Below are 24,827 nucleotides of genomic sequence, written 5' to 3' on the forward strand. Positions count from 1 at the left end.
ATTTCTGTTCATTTTCTGTATCTTTGTAGTACTTTTTCATCTTTGTTGTCATTTTATATGTCCTTATGGTAATTCTGCCTTTCTTTTGCATAAATTTTTTGTGGTCAATTTGCCTAAATTTGTCATCATTTGATGTCTCTTTGTTTTATGGTCATTTTTTGCCTTTTTGTGGTCCTTTTTTATCTCTGTGTTTTAACTCTCTTCATCTTTGTTGTCATTTTATATCTATTTACAGTCATTTTGCCTTTCAATTTCTTGTTTTTTTATCTCTTTGTGATCATTTTGCATCGCTTTCTGATCATTTTCTGTTTATTTCATTTTGTGCCATTTTCTGGTCTTTTTTATTTCTTTATGGTCATTTTTAACTTATTTTTATTCATTTTGTGTCTCTTTTTGTTCCATTCTTCATCAATTACAGTGTTGAGTTTAGCATTAAACCAACAGCTCCACAAGGATAAACAACAACTTCAGGGTCTTGTGTTTTCAGTAAAATTCTATTAACTATTTTTTTTTTAAACTCTTTTTTTCAGGTGACACTTGAAGCCCAGGCACCAGATAAACTAATTACGCAATATTACATTTAGCCATTACTGTTGCACATGCAGGTTTATTGTTGCACTGATTCTTCATGTTGGGCTCCATGTTTTCATGTGTTTCCTGTCCATCTGTTTATTCCCTGTACAAAGCTGTTTGCTCAGTCAATCGTGGCTCCTGAAGGAGGGTGCCGGCTCAAATTAACTCACATTTTTGCTCCTACGCCCCTGGGTGCTCTCAGCTCTGGGCAGCAGCGTTGGATGGATTTGTAGATCGTTTCACGGGCCATTAATTTTTAAAATGGGTTTGCGGTCAGGGCAGAGTGAGGTGAGTGACTAATACCAGGATGTCAGGCAGCGGATCAGGGGAGCAGGCACCAATGGTTAGTAAGGGCATAACAAGCCTGTAAAACCAAAGATGAAGCTTTCAGAAATGAGTGTGGTGCATCTTGGGATGTAAGCTGTAAACATGCATCTTCTTCTTTAGGATCATAACAAAATGTCTTTCAGACATGATTGGAGGTTTCTTGATTTGTCTCTGGTATCTTAGTTCAGGTAACAGAGCAGAACAGGAGTGGCAAATATTTAAATTCTGAAAGAAAATATCACGTGCTGGTGGCTACAGAATATCCTAAACAAGAGCATCTGAAAAGACATCGGTAACAGTGAATGGGGAGAGGCGGGTGATGGTAAAATACTTAAGGAGTATAAAGCGATTTTTGAGATGAGCACTGCAAGAACGCTTGCCAATGGTTAGAATTTAAGTAATAAAATAAGCCGAGGTCTTTTTTTATTATTAAAATGGCCATGAAACTCTGTCTTTAAAAGAATCTCAAATGACAAATTGCTGTTAAGCACAGAAAAAAAACAACTATTAATGCCATTAATAACTCTTTAAAGGCAATAAAAACTTTACATTACGGAGGTTTATGTAATAATCAGTAAATAAGAAAATCTGATCATGTAAAGAAAATAACATTTGGAGTTAAGTACTCACGCAGCAGGCTCAGCAGATGCTGAAGCACATAGAGTGCAGAGCTTGCCAACTTTCTGAAGAGTCAGTCGCTACAGACCTCCAAACTTCATGTGACCTTCAGATTCGCTCAAGAACAGTGGCAGAGACCTTCATGGAATGGGTTTCCAAGTGGATGCAGTGGTGTAAACCACACTCCCACTGGACTCTAGAGCAGTGGAAAAGTGTTCTCTGGCGTGACAAATCAAATGGTCTAGAAATCTAATGGATGAGTCTGGGTTTGGTGGTTGCTAAGAGAACAGTACTTGTGTGACTGCATTGAAATAGAAAAAGACAAAAACTGAGTCAAGCTGCATCGAATCAAGCCAAGTAGGTATTTTTGCCAGGATTTCAGTGTTTTTTCAAAATCCTTATTCTGTATTTTGCGGTGACTCAAATAAAATTCTGTCACACAATACGCAGGGATAAAAATTTTGTTGACCATTAAGTTACGTACAGGTGACGTTAAACAAGCCCAAGTGGAGACAGACATATACATAAATACCAACACTGAACTATGATTTTATTAAACAGAACTGTTAATCCATAGTTCAAATGAATGAATGAACTGATTTTAAAAACCCTAAATTCAAAATCATTGCGCTGAGTTTGAAAGCGTTAGAGGTGAAAGAGGTTAGATAAAGTTAAAAAAAAAAATGAAAAGAGATGAACATGCTGAAAGGAGTTGAGGTGTAAATGCTAAAAGTTTCAAGCAAACTGTGATCCCAGTTGAACTGAAAAAAACAATCTGACAGATTGTGAGGAGAAGAACTGAGGGACTTTGTTGTGTTTGAAGCTTCCTGAAAGGAATCAAAGTATGAGTGTACTTTAATTGGTCATAAATGATTGGTCACTAACAGCATATGCAGTTATTTTACAGAAATGCATTAAATTTGCTGCCTTTGGTTGATCGTTTGAAGGAAAGATTCTCCAAAATATGATGCTGTTTTCTGGACTTCATCCCAGCAGCACCTGTTCACTGTTTGTTTGGAGCAGCTTCACATATTTCTCTGCGTTTGTCTGTTGCAATGCCAGCAGGGAGTATTTTTTATCTTTCAAAGCAGCAGAGTCGGGGGGTCACAGAGCGACTTCTGAGTGTTTAGGATTTGTGGTGTGTTTGTGTTCTGAGGCAGTGAAATCATGAAGCTTCTCGAGGCTCCAGCTGCCACAGAGAAACAGAGGTGAGTACCTCTGGCTGACAGCTGCCGCCGCCTGTGAGGATCACTGAAAGTCCGGAGTTAGAGGTCAAGAAGGGAAGGTGATGGCGACCAAATGCTGATTCTTTTTTAGGGACCAATCCTACAAATATTGACTGAAAGAGGTCAAATACCAAATGTGAACAGGATCCAGTTCAAAAGCAGAAGCTCTTCTTCCTGAGAGCTGGAAGGTGACCCAAAATCTAAAAAGATTAAGATTTGTCAAATAAACAAACCTCTAACCTCTAGCGGGCTCATTATGTTACCTGAAAATTACTTGCGTATATTTCTATGCCAAGATGGACTCTGAATGACAGTACAGAATAATCCGCATGTATTATATACTAGCCCTTTATATATCTCCTCAGTTCACACTCCGTATTAGGGTCCTGTGTCTTAAAGCCCTCATTAAAAGTTCACTTTCTTCTGATTGGCTAGCTCATGGAAGTCTGCCTGGGAGCAGCACCGAGTGCTTGTTAGCTGGTCAATATTGAAAGTACCACAGCTTTGGGTTCATAGGGATCACTTTCATCCTTAGTTACCTCATTTGAAACTCCTGAAATGTTTACATTTAATAATATGTATTACTGAAAACAAGGAAAACAGATCAAACCTGTGCTGTACTGGTTGTTTGGTTTCGTATATTCACATGGAAACAAAACAGTAACGCTGCATGACTCCAGTTTTGATGGGCCTAAACCCCCGTCCACACAGGGTTTCAATCTGGTTGCCTAGGTAACCCTCTAGTATTTACTACCCAGTCATATATTGGCGGTATCCTTAGCACTTATTGGTAGTCGCTTTAATTGTGTAACTTAATGAACAGTTTAACTCTAGACCAATCCAACGCCAGCAAATGTGTCCTCCATTATCACGAAAAGTCAGTAAATGTCATGGACTTTCTTACATCTCTGGTTGCCATGTTGCTTCACCGTGTGTGGATGATGCTTTACATTAAAAGCCCAGGGTTCTAAAAACTCAGGTATCAACTCAGTATGTACTGCATAAACTCCATGTAAAAGATTCTTTATGACTCTAATTTTTAAAGCATCAACCCTACTATATGTTTACTTTGTTGTCCTGTTGGTTTTCTGAAGCCAGAAATGACCATCTTTGGACGAGAAGGTCAAGTTGTAATTTTTCTCCTCATATCAGGTGGTTTGTTTTGCAAGCTGCATCTACAGTCCGTATGGAAGCATCACACAAACACACAAACACAGATACCTTCAAATTAGTGTGAAGTAAAATCAAAAACTGGAGCTCAGTGTTCTTCTCTGTTAGTACAGTTAACCACACAGCGGCCCATCATTGGTTAGATAGTCCAGAGGTCCAATTCAAGGACTCCAGATAGCTGAGCAGCCAGAGCCACCTGTGTCGCCACCCACCTATCAGTCAAAGAGGCCACGTCCCTAAGAATGCAAACTTTGAGTACAGTCTTTGGAAAGGAGAACATTAGCTACAGAGACCAACACAGTCGTTGTATCAAGCTGTAAACAAGTTTATTTCATAAATGTGGACATTTAACATTTTTATCTCCAGACTTTGCTGCTTGATCAATCTCAATTTTTTTAACTAGTCCTCTATCCTTCATTTTTTATTGAGCTCACTTGTTTTTTGTTTTTTTGTGTGTTTGTTTGTTTCATTGAATAAGCTGCTGTCTGTTGGCTAAATCAATCAGAATAAGTGGACTAATTAATGTACTGATCCATCCAGCTTTAGGAGTGCTGGTTGGTTTCTGGGGAAATAATAAATTTAAGATGTGTAATGAAGGTCAAGAGGGTCCAAACGCCTCCAGGCTAAAGCAACATGTTGACACTTAGTCGTGTTTCAGGCTCGACCGACGCAAACTCTCATATGTGCTTTTCTGTTTTTCTCAGCGTGCCATGCTTCGCTTCTCCGAGCTGGAGCTGAAAGAGAAAGATGGAGACAGAGGACAAGGAGGAGGAGAAGGAGATGAAGAAGAAGTGGAGAAGGAGCTGGCAGAAGGCCAGCAGGGAGAAGAAGAAGAAAAAGAGGAGGAGGAGGGGGAGAAGAAGACAGATGAGGCGGGTTGGGAACGCTGCCAGCAGAGTGAAGGGAGGCGAGGAGGGGGAGGAGGAAGAACTCCCACTGCAGCCGCTGCTGAGGCTCCAAGAGGTAAGAGGATTTCCTGAGAGTTCTGCAGGATGACGCACACACATGCACACGCACACAGACACATGCACACATCACAGACCCACAAAGACATAAAAACACACGCCTTTCTTTTTTCCAGTTGATCTCACTCGCTTGAAGTCGCTCAATTTCTTTGTCTCTTTCTCTCCTTTTTGTGCTCTCTCTCCATCTGTGTGTGTGTGTCTGTTTGTGTGTGTGTATCTCACATACACGCACACATTTGAACTCTGGGTGCACTTCTCTCCTTTTAAACTGAGCGAACCGCTGCCCTCATTTTCTCTAGAAAGCCAAGCGTGCCCGTTCAGTCACACACGCAAACCATCAGCGGTTTCTCTTCCACATTTTTAAAAGTAAAAGTTTTAAGCGCAGAGTCCCGATTTGTTTTGTTTCACGCTCGGTTCACGCTGCTAAAAACAAAAAAAGTCCCAAAACGCTATTTCAGGATCATTCAGTAGGTGTTTTTTAGGTGGTCGGTTTTGGCTTGTTTCAATGAGTTTTTCAAACTAACCAAACAAGTCTGACTGTGATGATTCACTTTAAGTCATTTTTAACTTGCATTTCTTGCAGTCACAGCTCCACAGGCTGAAATCTGAGACATTTTAAGGTTCAGTTGTGTTACTCATGGCTGGATTCTTATGTTTAACCTGCTGTCAGTTTTTTGTTTGTTTTTTTGTTTCAGATTGAGTCATTCTTGGGTATATAGCAGTTTATTTTGTTTGCAGTGTAAAATTACAATTTTTAGTTCTGTGTTAAAGCTACACTGTAGATACGTTGTAACCACACGCCCCTCTGAAACCCTACAACATATCCTAAAGTGTGTCTTTGTAACTACACACTGCGCTGGTGCAGGCTCTGACTATTGTGGTTGACCTGACCAGTGCCGTAGATTCCTCCTGAGCATTTTCAACATTTTAGCAGGGGTTTTTTTGTTGTTGTTTTTTACAGTTTATTTATCGGTAAGAGTACACTCATTGTCTCAATATAAAGACTCATATATGTAACGAAAAGAAAATGCAAAACCTACAAAAATCTTTAATAATTGGCAACGGTGGGAAGGAAAAACTCCTTTTCAATAGGAAAACACCGCCAGCAGAACCAGCCATCTACCCCAAATGGATAGGGGTGAGGGGAAGAAAAGTATGAATGCTGATAAAAGTGTCAGACAGTTACAAAGGGAACGTGGTAGGCTCTGCAAAGGCTCTGCAAAACTGTGGTTGTGTTATAAGTATGGAGTGTTCTCCTTATCCACCAGCAACGAGTCTGACAGTCTGAACAGGGAACTTATAAGCCATTAAAGTGAGCCAGATACCCCATTCTCCCTAAGCATACTCGGACAGAACATCTGAGGGATGTGATCAAATGTAGGCTCAAGCGTGTCAACCAGGAAAAACCCACATCAGCCAGAGCTTTAAGGACCTCAGGGCAAATATCATCCAGCCCCAGGGGCCTGCCAGAGAGGAGTGCTTTGAAAACTTCAGCAACCAGTAACTTCTGCCCTTACAATCAAGTCCTCTACCTGATCCCCACTTCTTCCATAACCATGTATTTGCTTCAGCTACTGCTAGAGCAACTTTCCACTTGGTATGCTGGTAGTAGTAAGCTTCTTCCAGAGCCCCACAAGATAGATAAGTTTGATAGGACTCATTTTTAACTTGTGGTGTCCCTAATTGGGTTTGGGGATTTCTGCTACAGAAAGCACCTACCATCTTGCTACAGACCCTAGCAACATAGAGGCAGACCTGGCCTGTTTGGACTCGGTGTTGCTGGTCTTTGATGTTCTGGTGGAATTTGAAGATCTTCTGGACCACGACTTCTGCTAGACACGTACAATGTATCCTTCCTACACAACTGGGCACACCAGGCCTCTCCAGCATCCTCCTCCACCGTTGTTACTTGATGCAAAGCATCACCAGGTTGCAATCGGCTGTCAGCTCTTCTCCTGTCTTCATCCGAGGGGCCCAGCCGTGCAAAGCCAATTATTCTATTACAGTATTGACTATTGATGTGCAGCCAAAGGTGTCTTGGTGCCATGTGTATTGAATAACACTCATATGCATGAACACCGTGTTTGTTTTGCACATCTGTAGTTAGCACAGAAGACCACTCATGTTCAGATCAGGCAGGCTGTTTCTCCAAATCTAACCCCTCCAGGTTTCACCGTTATCACCTATTGTGCGCTCTCCAGCACCCAACCCAAGAACTGTGTAAAGGTTCAGGTACTCCTAACTGTTGCTTGACACACAAGTGAAAGAATAGTCAGAGCTTGTTCCCTGATCTGCAAAGGGAATAAAGGTGAACCTGCCCTTTGTAGCTGCTTCTCAGCCTTGGAAATCCCCTCTCCATTCCCTCTCTAGGAGATTGGTTTCAGAACCAGTGCAACATGTTGAGGTGACCCCCACTATATCCAGCCAGTATCTCTCGATCTGTCACACAAGTTCAGGCTCATGCTTCTACAGAGCAAATAAATAAAAGACCGGTGAACATCTATACAGTGTTGTGCTTTTACTGCCTTACTGCATTTTCAGTTTTGCTGGCTTTGTCAGAAAGGTGATACAGTTGTGCTTTTATGGCTTTATAGGCAATGTGGGATTACATTTTAGGATTAGGAGAAGCCTCCTTTATAAATATATCTGACTTTGTGACTGTGCAAAAATCATTTCCTTGAATGCAAACATTTTCCATTTGAATTATAGTGTTGCCTTACATATTGCAACTTTTTGGGAGGGGATTTTATGTCAGATTATTGCTGACCTCTGCTGCAAAAAAAGATTTTTAATGAAATCCTAAACTAATGAAAGGATCTCAGAAACATTGAAAGTATTTTTTTGACAAAATTCAAATCAGCAACTTAAAAAGTTTTCGGGAAAATCAAGAGTTGCTCAAATCTGCCGCTGCTGTTCTCAGGGCAGTTTTATTCTCTGTGTGCGTGCTAAGCGGCGGTCTTTAGTGCACGCAGCCAGACAACAACGTTTCCATGACGATTGCTTTGATGGCCCGTTGCCATAGCGCATAATGTGCCTGGAAGCAACGGGAAGCAGGGCAAGTCAGATGATTCAGAGAAGAGAGAGCATGGGAATATATGGAGGGAGAAAGATAGGGAGGCGGGATGATTAAAGACAGGATGAAAGAAGAATAAAAAAGATGACAGAAGAGAGAAAGAAAGGAATGAGGAGAAGAAGAGAAAATGTGAAGATGAAGATGGAAAGAGTGAGCGAGAGACATAAAAGATGAGGGAGAGTATAAGGCGCCTGTCTTTGATCCTCTCAGCGGAAAAACAGAACACAGCTGTGTTTGTATTGCTCACTTTGTGAGGACTCAGCTTCCTTATGGGGACAAAAAACAAGCAAAAGGTAAATCAGGACACTTGAAGATGAAGATGAGGTTAAGGCATCATTTTTCCCTGGTTTTTTAGAAGGTCCTGGATGCCATCTGGGTCAGTGGTGGTGGTGTCCAGGGGAAGATTAAAAATGTTTCAAATAAAATTATAAGAAAGCAGCTGGATAAACCCCTGAAATTAAGCTGCAAGATGAAGGACTCCTCTGCTTGCAGACCATAAATAAAGGAAGTTGGGATAACATATGCTGTTAAATGATGAGGGCACACAGCTGTGTAGGTTTTGGTTCAGTTAAGAGCAACAAGAACACATATACTGTAATATCGCCTAAGTCTAACTTCCAGTTTTTAATGCATGGTCTCAGTTGAGGTTTTTTTAGATCAATTATTTACCAAGTCACATTTCGTAAGAGGCAGGCCATAAACTTTCCAAAGTAAAATGACAAAAAAACACCCCAGAAACAACTGGAAATAATACTAACCGACTGACATCAGTTGTCTCCAGTTGACCAACCTGAATACATAGCTCTAACTGTCGTTGTCTTTGGTTGTAACTAATAATGCAAGGTCTGTTGGCACTGAATGCAACTATTTTCATTTGGCTTATGGAGCGCCACCAAAAATCTTAGCTGTCTGTCTTTTCTGTGCATTCTTCTTCTTCTTTAAATCACTTATTGAAATCAGTGTCTTCAAACTATTACAAATTATGCCAATGTGTTTTCAGTAGTTAGTGTCTTCCCTCAGTCATTTTAAGATTCAGGCCCTGTACATGAATAGTGGTGTTAAACTAAGATGTACATTTTTTGTTTGTTTTTTTTGTTTTTCATGCAGGTTTACACTCTCCCTGCCCTCACAACCACCTCCCTGTCTTGCCACTTTGTTGCAACTCCGACAACCTTCCCATCCCCAAGGAGAAGAATGATGGCTTTATGGAGAAAGAGAAAAAGAATGAACATGAAAGAGGAACTGGTCAGGAGAAAAAGACAGAGAACACTTGTTTTGGCTCACAGACAGAACAACAACAAAGGTTTTTCCCCCCATCCAGAGGCCTGTTTCAGGGAAACACCTCCACCCTTATGTCCAGCCCAGGCCTCACAGGTTCGAATCTGAATATGGAGATAAGTCGGCGGCGTATCTTCAGCCTTGAGCCTTTCCATCAGAGCAGCATCATAAACAGCCGGCTGAAGAGAGGGAGGGAGGAGGACAGAGAGGAGGAGATGGAGGTGGAGGAGGGGACGGAAAATCTGAGCAAGAAAGCCAAATTCACAAATGGTAAGAATTCAGAAAGTCTTCATGTCTGTGATTTTATCTTTTTCTGTTGGGATGCTGGAGTCTTCTCCTACTGACTCACTGGTCTTGATTACAGAGTCATCTCTGGAAGACGTGAAGAAGCTGAAGGTCTGCATCGAGTTGAATGGCCTTCGGCTCAACAAGCCCCGCCTACCCGGGGAGTTCAACCAATGGCTTCCCACTGGTCAGAGATCAGCAGAGGCCAACAGGAAGTTCAGAACAGATGTCCCATCCATCAGGGCGAGGTCAGACATCAGCGAAGGCTGGTGTGAGCCCACATTTATGAGAAGGGATGGAACGAGAGGTAAACCCTCAAATTTTGCTCTTTAAACTTGACACTTTGCCTCAGATGATTCTACGTGTATTCAGGATCCGACTAAAGAACAATAAAAAAATTTAATGTACTGTGAAACTGGAAACTAAAGAATAAAATGTGTTTAGACACGAGTAGAGACATGTCTATAAGCTGACAGCCCATGTCAAGTTTCATGATGATTTGGACTTGTTTCACTTATTAAACCACACTTCTAACCCACGCTGCATGAGGCACACATTTATGTGTCAGCGGCAGACCTCTAACAACTTTTATTCTGAAGGCAGAGCTGTGGTTTCAGAGCAGAAAGCTCTGCTGCTGTTGCTGCTCGTGCTGATGAAATCTCTCTCTGCGTCTCTCTGCTGTCATCAGTCCTCCACCTCTCCATTTCCTCCTCCACCCCCTCTCGTCTCTCCCTCACAGCTCTTTTTCCTCTCTCTGTGATTGCCGGAGCACACGAGTGGAATTACACCAACGACGTATGTGTATGTGAGCGTGTGTGTAAATCTGTGTGTGTATGAACCCGTGCGGCCTCGTGGCGTGCTAATAGCCGTCTAACATCTCCCAGATGGAGCTGTCACACTCGCAGTAATACATAGGGAATGTGTTAGCAGCCTCCTCCTCCTTGTCTCCTTGCTCTGTTTGTTGAAGGCTGCTCGGAGTGGCACTCACAGTCTGTGCTTGTTCTCTTCAGGATGTCAAATTCACTTTAACTCAAACCAAATAAATCCAATTAAATCCAAACCTGCCATTAGTGGTGGTGGTGGTATTGGTGCATCTGACTTACAAAGTCTCTGCTGATTTCATGCACTTGCCTAAGATCTGCAAATTTACTACATGCTAATGATGCTGATAACAAGGTCTGTAAAGCTATTACTTTTTAGGAGAAACAAGTTGGAATTATTGCAGACCAACACGTAATTAATTTAAATAAACCCAAATGCAGCACATTTGAATGCTGTTGGAACTTGATTTGTCAAGATGATACAATCAAAAGCATTGATTTAAATGTGATCCATTTACATCAAAATAGGAATGGACCAAATGGAGCACCCTGTGGTACACCAGATTTATGAAATAATTTAGGTGTTTAATTTGAACAGCCATTGGCTGCTTATGGTTACTTTTCTGCTGTCGTGGAGTTTGCTGGGAGCGCTGAGCAGTTATATTTACCAAAGCATGCACTGCAAGGATTTTGCTCACACTGATTGTTTCTCTGTATGAATGAATCTGTAAATACTGAAGTTATGTCAGTTTTTGTTGTCCAGAAGATTAACTTTACCAATGACTTAAAGCACTTTGAAGATATAGGCAAGGCCTTCTTTGATAAAGACATTGTCTAGATGGGAACATATGTTGCTCTAAACCTGTTTATTGCATTTAGCACTGATGGCCTAATATGCCACCATACCATCAGAGACGCAGGCTTTTGAACTGAGCACTGATAACAAGCCAGATGGTCCCCCTTCTTTTAGTCCAGAGGATGCTGTGTGTTCCATGTTTTAAAAAAAAAAAAAAAAAAACTATTTCAATGTGTCTGATCACAGAACAGTTTTCCATTTTGCCTCAATTTTAAATGAGCTTTTGCCCATTTCTGTATAATGTTCACATAAAGCTTCTTTGCATGATAGAGCTTTAACCTGCAATGGTGGATGGCATGGTAAACTCTTTTTATCTATTTCTTGATGCGTTCCTGAGTCTATAAGGTGGCTTTCATGACAGAATTATCTTTGTTTTTAATGCAGTGCTTCCTTTTTTTTTTTTTTTTTTTTTTTTTTTTTCTAAATGACATCAGAAACAGCAGTATGCGACATTACGTGATGGCAGAGCTTCAGTTCATCCTTTGTCTTTTTTTTTTTTTTTTTTTTTTTTTTTTTTTTTAATAAATAGGACAGGGGGAATGAATGAGAGAGAGAGGGGGAGAGAAAGAAAGAAAACCAAAGGGGAGAAGAGACGGTGAGAAGGGGGGGGAAGAGAGAGAAAAAAAAAAAAAAAACTCCTGGGTCACCTGTATGGAGAAAAAAAAAAAAAAACAAACAAACAAAAACAAACAGAGGAGACAGCAAACAACAAAGAGCAACATAATAATAGAGAAAACAAAGCACCATCACAATAAACTAGCTAGTCATAGATATCAGTATTTACTAAGTAATAAACGATATTGTGCAGCACGCAAGATAGACAGCGCACAGTGTGCTTTGAGGCAGCAGCCAAGAAAGCTTTAGTCCGCGTCTGTGAATACCCATGTGTGCATACCTGTGTGGATCAGCATGCTTGCATTCCAAAGGTTTCTCCATGTAATGATCTGCTAGGGATTGTGGGGGGGCCACAGCCCCGTCCTCCAGGGTGTGAAGCGGGTATGGAGGAGATCAAAACTCCAGACATCCAGAGGCCCCCAGAACACAAGAGACCATGGAAGACCAACAGAGGGGCAGCCGCGCCACTGTCCCAGTAAGAGCTGAGGAGAGTCCCAGATGAGGGCTCGCCCAGCAGCCGCGGAGCAGAAGTCAGGGGGAGTTGCAGTGACGCGCCCGTGAGCTCCGCCGGCCCCCAGCTGCGCCTGAGTGACCGAGCCCTAGGCCGAGAGGCCGGGGGCACCCCACCTCCAAAGGGGCCCGAGCGAGCCCCAGGCCCCAGGCCCCGACAAGCGGCCGCCAAGGAGTGAGCCGGTGTGTACCCGGACGCCCACCCCCAGACACAAAGAACCACCAACACACCGACACCTGAGGGAGTCCGCCACCGGCAGGGGAAGTGGTGGTGGGTGGAGATAGGCCTCCAAACCTTGGAGGGCCTGAGGTGTCCCCAGAGAGGTGGCGTCTGATACCCAACCTGACATATAGACACAGACATACAGGCACACACAGACACAAACATCCATTCCCACCCTCATGCTCTCATATGCACTCACTCCACACTCAACCAACGTGGAGACAGACATAAAGAGACGCTGTACGCACAATCACACTCCCCAAGCGTACTCTACAAACCGGGTCTAGGTACCCTTGCCCCTGGAGGGGGGAATTGCACCCAGACCCAGGTGGTGTTACCCTTTTCCCTGCGGTGGGGATGCAGTGCTTCCTGACAGCCCAGAGATCAGAAGCATTCATTACTGATTTTAAGCCTTTTTCCTCACACACAGAGATTCCTCCAAATTCAGTGAATCTTTTGATGATATTGTGTATGTTATATGAGAGATCTTCAACTCTTTTCAATTTTATATTGATAAACTATTAATAACTGCAATTTTTTACAGACTGGTGAAATCTGCCTCTCATGGATGCTCTTTTTATACCCAGTCGTATTAATGATATGTAGTCAGTTAACTTAATAACAATGCCCTCCAATTGTTTCTTTATAGCACCAATGATTTTTCAGGCACTTCCCAACTTTATTGACATGTCTTTCTGTCATTACACTCAAAATAAGGTAATATTGTTTTTATGAAAAACGCCTCATTCTATATAAGACTGAAGCCATATAAGAACTCCTCCTGCATGTATGGGGTAACATGGAATCTGACTGGGCCATGATACTCAATTTAAGAAGCAGCCCGTAGGACAGTCATTGGTGTGAATCTTGGTGGTAACCTAAGAAACCACTAATGGTTGTTGGTGGTAATAGAAGCCATCAGGCTGTAGAAAGAGTACTTTCAAATTTTGTTGGGCCAGGGGACTCCTGAAAAACCACCAATACCTGGGGTCGAGAAAGACTGCTGCCGTGACAAAAACAGAGGCTATACAGAAGGACTTTTTGTTGGCCTTAAAGAGGTTCCAGTAAACCATTCAGAAACTCAGGAAGGGAAAGCAGGGCTTGGTATTTTTGGTCGGGGAGTTGCTGGTGCACATTGTGAATACTGCCATGTGGTGGAAGTGGTACTTTGAAAAGCTCCTTCCTTCCTGCAACAACACTGTTGTTGGTCAAGTTTACCAAAGGAAGCAGAGACTGAAAACTTGCTGAATATCTGGGCAAAAGTTGCAAAAGTTTCCCCCTAAAAGCTCTAGAAATTGTTGGGCAGTCTTCAGACACACCTTTTCAGGGATACATGAACATCTGGAACAGTACCTATGAGGTAGCTGGGAGAGATTGTGGTTCTCATTTGCAAAAGGGTTCCCTCATATGTGATTCAATTGTCATGGTAACACACTGTTCAGCCTGTTGGAGAAAGCTGAGACGGAAGCTTGGACCCTCTTTTCCTTCTCCAAAAAATTCCACCTTGGAACAGTGGGAAAGCTCTGTACTAGGGGTGCAACGATACACAAAATTCACGGTTCGGTTCGGTTCGATACTTTGGTGTCACGGTTCGATATTTTTCGATACAAAAAAAAAATGTTCATGCCTTTTTAATTTGTCATTTATTAAAATTATAAATATATATTTTAACACAAAAGTACAGTTTTTAAATTTAACCCTAACCCTTGTGCGTGTTGTTTTTTAGCTCGTCATATTGCAGCCACAGAAATTCTTTTGTCCATGAAACCATAAAGCTGCACTTTCTTTTTGCCTTATAGTCTGATTTGTCATAACTTCTCCGTTTTGTGGTAAACTTTTCTTTGGCTGTCACTTCTTCACCCTGACCTGTCTTATTTGGCTCAGCAGAACTGAAATGCTTTTACACAGGCACTCACATAAGCTCAGCGATTCTCTGCGCGATCAACCTCTCACATGTTTAAGCTGCGGGAGATTTCACTTGTCATGTTTGCATAGTAAGCTAACGATTAATAAGACTATGTCAGAGGAATTGGTGCACAAATTATCATCACTCACAGATCAGTGCTGTCGCTCTCTATACACAGTTCGCACGATTGCAAAGTGAAAGCAAAAAAACAAGCGCAAATCCAAACACGATTTCAATATGTCACATATTGACAGTGGCTCACCCAATGACATAATTACCCAGCTACATTTCTGAAAGAATGCAAAAGCATTGACATATATTTTTCCTTCCTACAATAGCCCGACAGGCAGGGGAGAGATAGCCCCGGGACGTCGGGCTAGCGATATTGCGAGCCCTGTATCTGATTGAGGAATCACTCATCTTTGGAAAAGAGAGTTTATTACAGAGAAATGGCTCTTTCCAAAACAAAAGCTATACTATCCGCTTCTTCTGGGCTATATTCTCAGCAGCATATTAAACATATCAGGTCTCCATAAGGAGAATCCTGTGCTAACAGCTGTCTAAATGACTCGGCTAAAGTTTGTAGCATGCATGCTTGTTGTTTTTGTCTTTGCACTAGGATGATGTCGGCGTAAATGTGCAGTCATATTCGTTGTGTTCCCACTAGTGCTTTCAGGTTAATCTCGTTGAAATAACCTTAACGCCACAACACGGCAAATCTCCGTTAACGAGCTACCCTATACAGAGGGGCTAGACGGCCAACACGTTAACGTGCTAACTGCGCTAACACACTAGCTCCCACCCATGTAATTGAGCATTGCGTGGCACATCCAACATACTGTTTTACTTTAGTCCATGACTCGCTTACCTTCAGGGTCATACGTCACATGAAAACCAAAATAGTTCCAAACGCCAGATCTGAATGAGGGTGGGGAGGTCCACTTCTGTCTCGCTAGCTTGCCCTGCGCTCTTCCTTCTGACCATCCTGTCTGTGTTGAGTGCTCAGTGAATCTGCGTTCGACTACTCCGCCTAGGCTGCACTCTCGAGCCTAGGCGGAGTAGTCAAATGCAGATTCACTGAGCGCTCAACACAGACAGCATCGTCAGAAGGAAAGTTGATAAAATAAATTACAAATTTTGTATTGTTCTTTTTTTTCCTCCCCTTTGGTTTTCTTTCTTTCTCTCCCCCTCTTTCTTTCATTCTTTCCCCCTGTCCTATCCCACAGTCATGTCTGTCCCATTTGCAACTGAAAATAAAATAAATTCATAATTATAATAAAGGTCAATCAAATGGACCAATATGATGATCCACTTAAAATAAATCCTCTTGGCATCTTTCTTGGCCTCAAGACAACAATTCTGATGGCTATAGATCCAAACGGGACACAAAAAAAAAAAAAAAAAAAAAAAAAAAAATTGAAAAAAAAAAATTTGAAAAAAATTGTATTGTTCGATACATATGCGTACCGAACCGAAAGCACTGTATCGAACGGTTCAATATCGATACGAATATCGTTGCACCCCTACTCTGTACCCATGGGATCATGGGAGTTTGACAATCAAGTCTGCATGTGTCTTATAAATTTGGAGAATATTTTTTTCCAGGTTCCCTGAGGTGAAGTAAGAGGTCCTCTTAACTGTATAACTACAGGTTTCATGAGTCACAGTTACCTGTGGTCATACCTCAGTATAAGCAAGCCTTGACATAATATCAAGCATGTCTTGGTGGGTGTTAAACTCCATAGAGGATGTCCCTTGTTGCCATTTCTGTTATTCATGGACAGGATCTCAGGCATAGCTGGGAAGTGGAGAGTGTCCATTTTGGGAACTTCAGGATAGCATCTGATTTTTGCAGATGGTCTGGTTCTGTAGGCCTCAGAACATACTTTTGACACATACTGGGACGTCTGAAGCAGAGTATGAAGCAACTAATATGAGTGTCAACATTTCTAGTCTGAGTCCATAATTCTCTGCAGGAAAAGAGCAGATAAGTTCTTCTATGATGCAGGAGAGTTGCTGCCCCAAGTAAAAGAGTTTATCTTGTTTATAGAGGATGATAATGTGGACCATGAGATTGACCAGTGCTGCATTCACAGCCACAGGGGAGTTGTACCAGACCAGACAACCAGACACCCTACCCTTATCTGGGATCACTCTTTGAGGGTGTTTTCATACCTATAGTTTGATTACTTTGGTCTGAATCAGTTGGTGAGTTTGTAACCTTGTAGCTTTTCCATGTGGTTTGGGTTGTTTTCACACAGAGAAAAATCAGAGTGAACTCAAAGTTAACCAAAATACATGACAATGAAATACGTGAGAATGTTCAGTCCGCTTATTACTGAGATGTCTGGGTTGGGAGCAACAAAAGTAAATACAGGAACACATTGCAGTCTTCTGATGTATCCGAGAACACTGAGAATTCATGTTCATCTCACAGCTAGTTGCTGGTCCATACACAACTTTGTACATCATAGTGCAATTCAGTATTCCAGAATGCAAAGCATACAAGTAAGTTTTTTAGCTCAAACTTACAACATACTAGGGTGCCGGTTTGGCTCAGTCGGATGAACGAGCGACCATGTTCCGCATGGTTGAAAGTAGGGCTGCCACAAACTATTATTTTGATAGTCGACTAGTCACCGATTATTTTAGCGATTAGTCGACTAATCAGATCATGCATCCATTGGACGTAAAAGTACAGCTTACTGCACAAGCATGCATCTGCTCTTATATAACTATCATTAGCTTACAGCTTTAAGTGTGTAAGGTATGTGCTAACTAAAAATAAAGACAAGATGATAGTTTATTAAATTTTAATGAAATTTGCAGATTGTTTTGGTGAAGTTTAATAAACTCCTTGCTATCTAAAATATAACAGGACACCGGAGTATATTCTCCAGCATCTCACACTTCTGATAATCATTTGTCTGCTTGACGTTTATTCAGCTGTGTAAAAACTAGAAGTTTAATCTCAGCCAAACTGATTTACTCAGGAACAAATAAAATACTACAAAAAGCCAAACAATAACATATTTAAGTTATCTAAGTGACTTATATATGTTTAACCTGAGTAGTGGTGGGTTTGAAAACGATTTGCCGGGAGTCCATTGTTCTCACGGGCTCTAGTGACCCTTGCCCCCGGCTAGCTATCGAGCTAGTGGGTAACAGACGTCTCCGAAAACGTCGGAGCGCTTTTGAAAATATGTGGTGTCTTGATAAACTGAGCAGATATTTGAGATTTACACGGCTACATTCTCGTCTGAAAATATGTTAAACGTTTATTTTGTGACCCAGAAAGAATAATAAGAGTAATATTAAAACTAACTAGCAGCCACCATTGTTGGAAACTGAGCTGGGCTGCGCTATTAATTCTGTGATACAGTTTCTTCTTCTTCGGGGTTTAACGGCAGCTGGCATCCTTGTACATGCAGTGCTGCCATCTTCTGTTTCAGTCCATTATTACACTCTTAAATCCTACTACTTATCCCTGCGTCTTTTGTGATCTCATAAAGCTTCAAACGACGCATCGACTATCAAATCAGTCGTTGACGAAATCGTTGACGAAATCGTCGACGTAATCGTGACTCTTCGACTAATCGTGGCAGCCCTAGTTGAAAGCAGCCAGCCCGGGTTCGGGTCTGGCCCGTGGCCCTTTGCTGCATGTCATCCCCTCTCTCTTCCCCTCCGCTTTCCAGTATATATTCACTGTATTTATCCAATAAAGCTAGTCAAAAGGGCCAAAAATATATATTTAAAAAAACTTGCAACATAACTGGTAACAGTTCATTTGTAACTCTCTTGTTCAAAGGGTCTCAGTGCTGCTGTTTTGGACCCAGTGCGATTACTATGTTCACACCTGCACAAACAAACCGCGCCAAGGGGGAAAACAGATTAAATACCGAAGGTGTGAAAACACCATGAGATATATTGGAGAGTTCAGATAATGGGAGGGAAATTGGAGCAGAGTCACTACTTCATTGTGTCAAAAGGAGCGAAAAGATTAAAAGCTCCAACTCTAAAAAGTTCTCATTGTAACCTGAAGCCAAGTGAGGAAGATACAAAGTGATAGAAACGCTCCTGTTGAATTCTATTCGTAAGGCTCTTCTTCTTCACAAGCTCAAGAAAAACGTTTGTTGGTCAATTTCATGACTTTTTAGACCTGGGGATAATGTCACCAGTTGTGACATTATTTATAGGCAACCTCTCCTAGTGAGTGTGGTCGTGGGCATTTGAAGGAAAATTACTATTTACTGTGTACTTTGAACTATATTGAAAGATAGCCATCTCCATTCTGTTCTATAAAGACTATGTTCAATCCTAGTTTTATTCAGTTCACTGATCTTTACAACTGAGATAATGGAACTTGGGGAACACAGTAGAATATCTCTTCTACGATCGATCGATATGCACAGTCGCACCTGAAAGCACCAGGTGTTTGCAAGAGGGGCGTGGCCAGTGATTCCAGATAATGATCATGTCATGCTTGAGAAAACAATGAATGCTGCAGTTTGATGATTAAAACGAGGAGCTGTTTTACTGCGACACATCCAGAGGGATTCGCACAGACACACACACTCAGTATTAGCCCTGTATGTGTGTGGGTCTTTACACGTGTCTCTAATTTTGTGCGTCTGCGCAAACTAGCTTCCAGTAAATGATAAATTCCTGTTTAGTAGCTTCACACATTCACGTGCGCCCTCATTATGTGCTGTATATGTTAATCCTATTCACAGAGAATGAGTACGTAGGTGAATAAAGTGTGTGTGTGTGTGTGTGTGTGTGTGTGTGTGTGTGTGTGTGTGTGTGTGTGTGTGTGTGTGTGTGTGTGTGTGTGAGTTTGTGTGTGTCCAGGCTGATAAATAATTCAGCAGATGGAAGCGGCGTGACTCCCCGTCGGCTCTCAGAAAAAACCTCTGGCTGTGTGTGTGTCTGTGTGCATGCGCGTGCAGTGGCATTTACACATTAGCGGTTGTGTGTGTGTGCGTGAGCGTGTGAGACGGCACAGCATGTGTGTGTTTTTCTGTGTGAGTGTTTCCTCCAGGCGTCTGCAATGGAAAACATTGCAAGCACTCTCTCTCTCCTCCCCTCCCCCACTATTTGCTACCTCGTTCGCCCGTTCACTCGCTCGCTCGCACGCCTGCTTGCTCGCTGCTCCACTCAAGCGAGGAAGCTGTGTGTTTCTTTGTTCCTCTCTCACGCTCTCTCTTGCTCTGTCTCTTATTATCTAACCCGTCCCCGGCTGAAGGACAGACGGCGGCTCATTTTGGGCGATGAATAGAGTCTTTGCACAAACAGGAGAATGATCACAAGCTGCAAGAAAAGTTTAAGTTTGTCGCACAAATTGGCCATTTTTAAGGTCACCCTGAAAATGTATTGACTCCGATTAACAGAATACAATTTTTAAGTGACGTCCACATTTAGGTTGGACATACGTTGATAGCTGGCAACTTGGATAAAAAATACCATTAACACAAAGCCATGGAACTAATTTTTCTATCATATCTGGTGTGATCTGTGTTTTAAACTGTCCTCATTTTCATTCATAACTCTAACTCAGCACTTCTAAGGGATATCCTCATCCTTGATGTCCATCCAGCCTAAATCTCCATCAAGTCCCTGAAAAATCTTAGAACACGACATATTGTTCTAAAATAAATTAACTGTGATGTATCACATCTTTGGAAGTTTCGTTTTTCTAGCCATACTTAGGCCTGTTTACTGCCACACCTGTTGTCAATCAAGAAATAACTTAAATAGGACCTGTTTGACAAAGTGGAGTAGACCAAAAGCTCCTCAAAAGCTAGACATCAAGCATAATCCAAGGAAATTCAGGAACAAATGAGAAAGGTAATTGTGATCTATCAGTCTGGAAAATATTATAAAGCCATTTCTAAAACTGTGGGATTCCAGTAAACCACAGTGAGAGCCATTATCCACAAATGGCGAAAGCATGGAACAGTGGTGAACCTTCCCTGGAGTGGCTGGCCAACCAAAATTACCCCAAGAGTGCAGTGAGGACTCATCCAAGAGGTCACAAAGACCCCAGAACAACATCCAAAGAATTGCAGGCCTCAGTTAAAGTCACTGTTCATGGCTCTTCCATAAGAAACAACATTCATGGTTCATGGAACCAGGAATTTTGCTGTCTACAAAAACATCCTAAGAAGAATGTCCAGGCATCTGTTCATGACCTCAAGAAGAAGTGCACTTCAGTCCATCTCTGAAGAAGAACAAACTGAAGAATTTGGAGTGGCCTAGTCAAAGACCTGACCTGAATCTGATTGAAATGCTGTTGCATGACCTTAAAAAGCTGGTTCATGCCCCAAAACGCTCCACTTTCACTGAATTACAATAATTCTGCCAAGATGAGTAGGTCAAAAAATCTCCACAGTGCTGTAAAAGACTCAGTTATGACAAACACTTGAATTGCAGTTGTCACTGCTAAGGGTGGCCTAACCAGTTATTAGGTTTAGGGGGCAATCACTTTTTCACACAGAGCTGTGTAGTTTTGGATTTTTTTCCCCCTTAATAATAAACACCTTAGTTTAGAAAGTGAATTTTGTGTTTGCTTGTGTTATCGTTGTCTAATATTTGAATTTGTTTAATGATCTGAAAAAAAAAGTGTTACAAACATAAAAAATAGGAGATCAGAAAGGGGCCAAACACTTTTTCACAACAACTCTAGGTCTTCAATATATTCTCTGTCAGAAACAAGCCATCCTGTCTCTTTAACCCTCATCCATCCATCTATTATCTTGGCTTATCCAAAGTCAGGTTGTGGTGGCTAGCATCTCCCTTAGAGATAGGATGAAGAGTTCAGTCATTTGAGAGCAGCTCAGAATAGAGCTGCTACTCTTCCACAGCGAAAGGAGCCTATTGAGGTAGTTTGGACATCTGACAAGGGTGCCTCCTGGGTGAGATATCCCAGCCATGTCCAACCGGGAGGAGGCCCTGAGGAAGACCCAGGACACGCTCGAGGTTATATCGCTCTGCCGGCCTGGAGATGCCTAGGATGTTCCCCTGGAGAGAAGAGGATGTTGTACTTTCACCTACAAATTTGTTTCTAGAGATTACTGAATCCATTATATTTTCTCCTAGCGTCATATAAATTGCACTTCAGGATTTATAAAAACTAAAATAGAATTAACAACGTCTGATTCAAGACTGAGATATCTGTTAGATGGATTGTGATAAAAAGTCATTCTTATCTCTGGATAAATTGGAATCACTGTGACCATCAGCATTTTAATGTAACTTTAATTAGTGACCAGATACCTGCAGGACATGCGTTCTGTTCACAGCCAAAACAGTGATTTTATACCTAACATAATGCTTTTAGTCATTGTTCAAGTATTTCCACCACGATAAACAAGTTGATACCTGATGACTTTTTAAAAAAATTATTATTAATATCATTTGTAATTTTGAATCAGTTCTGCCAGAATTTATGTTTTGACCAGAAACAATTCATCCCTGATTTGTCTTTTGTTTTTTCTTTCAGTTTTCCACATGGCCCCCCATCCCTCATCTCCTACCCATCTACCCCGGCAACCATCCAGCTCTGTACCTCGGCAACCTGCTCCCACATCTTTTGCCACCTTCACTTCCTTCCACCTTCAGGACAAGCATCAGAAGTTGAAGGAGAGCCACAAGGTGTCAAATTTCCTTCCTTCCTTGCCTTCTCTTCCTCCCTCTTTCTCTTCATCACCTGACCCCCATCCATTCCGCTGCCATGATGATGACCCAGACAAGCCGAAAGGCAAGCGTCCCTGCAAGACGAAACACACCAGAGGAGAAGCAGCAAAGGCGGAGGGACAAGACGAGGGTGGAAGTGATGAGGAAGAAAGGAACGGGAAGGTCAGTTTTTTTGTTTTTTTCTCTTTATAAAATGTGATTTATTTATTATTTATTTAGAACGAATGGATTTTTGAAGGACACCTTGAATAGAACTGTGAGCATCTGAGAGAAAGTGCAAGAGGTCATCTGTGTATATGCTTAGTTTATGTGCTCTATTTCTTCCGCTGCGTATTAGCAAGGGGATTACTGGCCACATCAAAAGAATAGAGGACAAGACCTCTGACTCATTTCCTCTCAAAATATGAAAATAGAAAAGTGTGATTCATTTTATTTTGCCATCACACATAAAAATAATGAGACAGGCAGGCCACCTTAGATTTAAACTGCACCCTTCAAATGCACACAAATGTGGAGAAATTGAGTTTGTTTTTGGTTTTCTTGTTTACTTAAATGCAGAAATGGTAACACATGCAAATGATGTGACTCAGAATGACTCAAACGCCCACACACTCACCCAGAGGGATGATGTCAAGAGGGAGCGCTTGTTTAACTCCTTGATATCGTTTTATATCTGTAGTAATACACCACAGCTGAAGGTAAAATCTAAGTGTCTAAATCAGGTGCTCGTCTGTGGACCGAAAAGAAAAGGGCATCTGGAACCGTTGTTTTATATTTGGTAAAACAAGTCCAGGTCACAACACCCACCAGTCTCTCTGGACAAAATGGTCCCTATAGGTTTGAAATACGATGGCTAGAAGTCAAAGTCTATGAGATAAGTGTGAGATATCCTAATCCTCAAGAGAAGTCTAAGCTAAAATGCCCATAAAACCAGTAACCAGTTCAAGATACCCATAAAACTGTCTTGGTATAATGACAAAACCTAAACGAGTCGCACATGACTAAAACAAGATGGCAACAAGTCCAAGTAAAAGCATAATTTCTGCAGAAATGGCCAGGACGGTTTTCCAACACTCTATTTTTCGGTCTTGTTGTTTGTCCTCCCTCTCGTCTCTTTTCCGTCTCTGTTAATCGCTGCAATTATCGTCCTGATTGGAGCTCACTGGGAAAACTCAGCAGGGACGTATGTGTGTTTTTACTGTCTGCGTGTATGTGTGTGTGCATGCGCGTGTAATTCAATTCGCTGCAGATTAAACTGAAGGAGAGAGCGAGCGAAGGAAGGAGGGAGGGATGGAGTGACTGAAGGTTATGAAGGAAGAATAATATTCTCCACATGTACTGCTGGTGTGCGTGTGTGTGTTCATACTGTGTGTGTGTGCGGGCGGAGGATTGTGTCGTTTTGACAGCTGCTGCACCGGAGATTTCCTCCGGGCAGCGAGGACACAAACACACGCTCACACACGCACACACTTTCTCTCTCTTCTCGCTCAGCCCTCCTCCTCCTTGTTGGAGTCTGCTGCGCTAGAAAACACACACACACACACCTCCAGGGCAAAGCTCGCATCCTGTTTGCCGATGCGTGGCGGCGAGCGGCTTCGTTTGACAGACGCCTGCACACGCACATTACACACTCACACAAACACCCTGACACACATAAAAACATTAACACGCACACACCGTCTGGCTGCTAAGCGGTGGAGGCTGTTACGGTGGCGTCAGCAGCTCAGCGCTGCATTTTCATCCAGCTCTACCTGCTTCTGATTTGATTAAAAGTACAGAATATATTTGTGTATATTTAGGTTTGTTTCTGCTTGAATACCACAGAAAATACTTTTCATCACTGGAAAAAGATCAAGAAAATGTCCTCATTTATTAAAGTGACCAGTTAATTTTAATGTAAATATATTAGGACCATTATCAAATTGCTTCTGCCAATATTATGAATGTTTAGTGTTTGTTGGTCTTGGTTTTGTTTTTCATTAATCTGGCAGTTCTGCCAAAGAGCTCCTGAGCGATGAACACTTGTTGAACTCACAGCCTTGAACCTTAATGTCGAAATAATTAACTCTTTGCAGGACCCAGTATCCTCTGGTTGGCTGATAGTTGTGTAGTGTGGTGCAGTAGTAGTAATTGCATTGTTAGTTTTGATCTGATTTCCCAGTTTGCTGCTATATCCAGTTTACTCTGCCGATACAAAAGAGAGAAGTCATCTTGATTTTTCGCCAAATCATCCAATTCTGACCTCCTTGTTGTTTGCATGATGGACAGGCTGATAGATGTGGTCAGGCAGGAGTCTCCATGGACTGTGATGTTTAAAGATGACACTGTGATCTGTAGTCAGAGTAGACATTAGAAGTAGTGAAAGTTGATGAGTTTAAATTCCTGGGGGTCAACCATCCAAAATAAAAGACGGTGCATAAGAGAGCTGAAGAAGAGAGTGCAGGGAGGGTGGAGTGGGTGGAGACAGGTGTGCAGGGGGATTTGTGACAGGACAGCAGCAAGACTGAAATGGAATGTTTACAAGATGGTAGTAAGAATTGCTGTGATGTATGGTTTGGAGATGATGGCACTGGTGAAAAGACAGGAGGCTGAGCTGAAGATGTTTAGATTTTAATTGACAAGATTAGAGACTGGACAAGATTAGAAATGAGTACATCTGCGGTTGAGCTGCTGAGGTTGAGCATTC

At 41.9% G+C, this 24,827-nt stretch overlaps 1 protein-coding gene across 1 annotated transcript in view; it reads left to right on the forward strand.

Moving 5' to 3' along the window:
* The window catches only part of LOC113015506 (BCL-6 corepressor-like), an 81,823-nt gene that overhangs the window by 39,177 nt on the left and 17,819 nt on the right, over positions 1–24,827 (forward strand). Inside the window, exons 4-7 of the mRNA XM_026157493.1 lie at positions 4,619–4,877; positions 9,060–9,500; positions 9,595–9,822; positions 21,948–22,303. Of these exons, the coding sequence (XP_026013278.1) occupies positions 4,619–4,877; positions 9,060–9,500; positions 9,595–9,822; positions 21,948–22,303 (1,284 nt within the window). The remainder of the gene's footprint in view (positions 1–4,618; positions 4,878–9,059; positions 9,501–9,594; positions 9,823–21,947; positions 22,304–24,827) is intronic.

The sequence above is a fragment of the Astatotilapia calliptera genome, chromosome 23, assembly GCF_900246225.1.
Source record: "Astatotilapia calliptera chromosome 23, fAstCal1.2, whole genome shotgun sequence".
NCBI classification, from domain to species: domain Eukaryota; kingdom Metazoa; phylum Chordata; class Actinopteri; order Cichliformes; family Cichlidae; genus Astatotilapia; species Astatotilapia calliptera.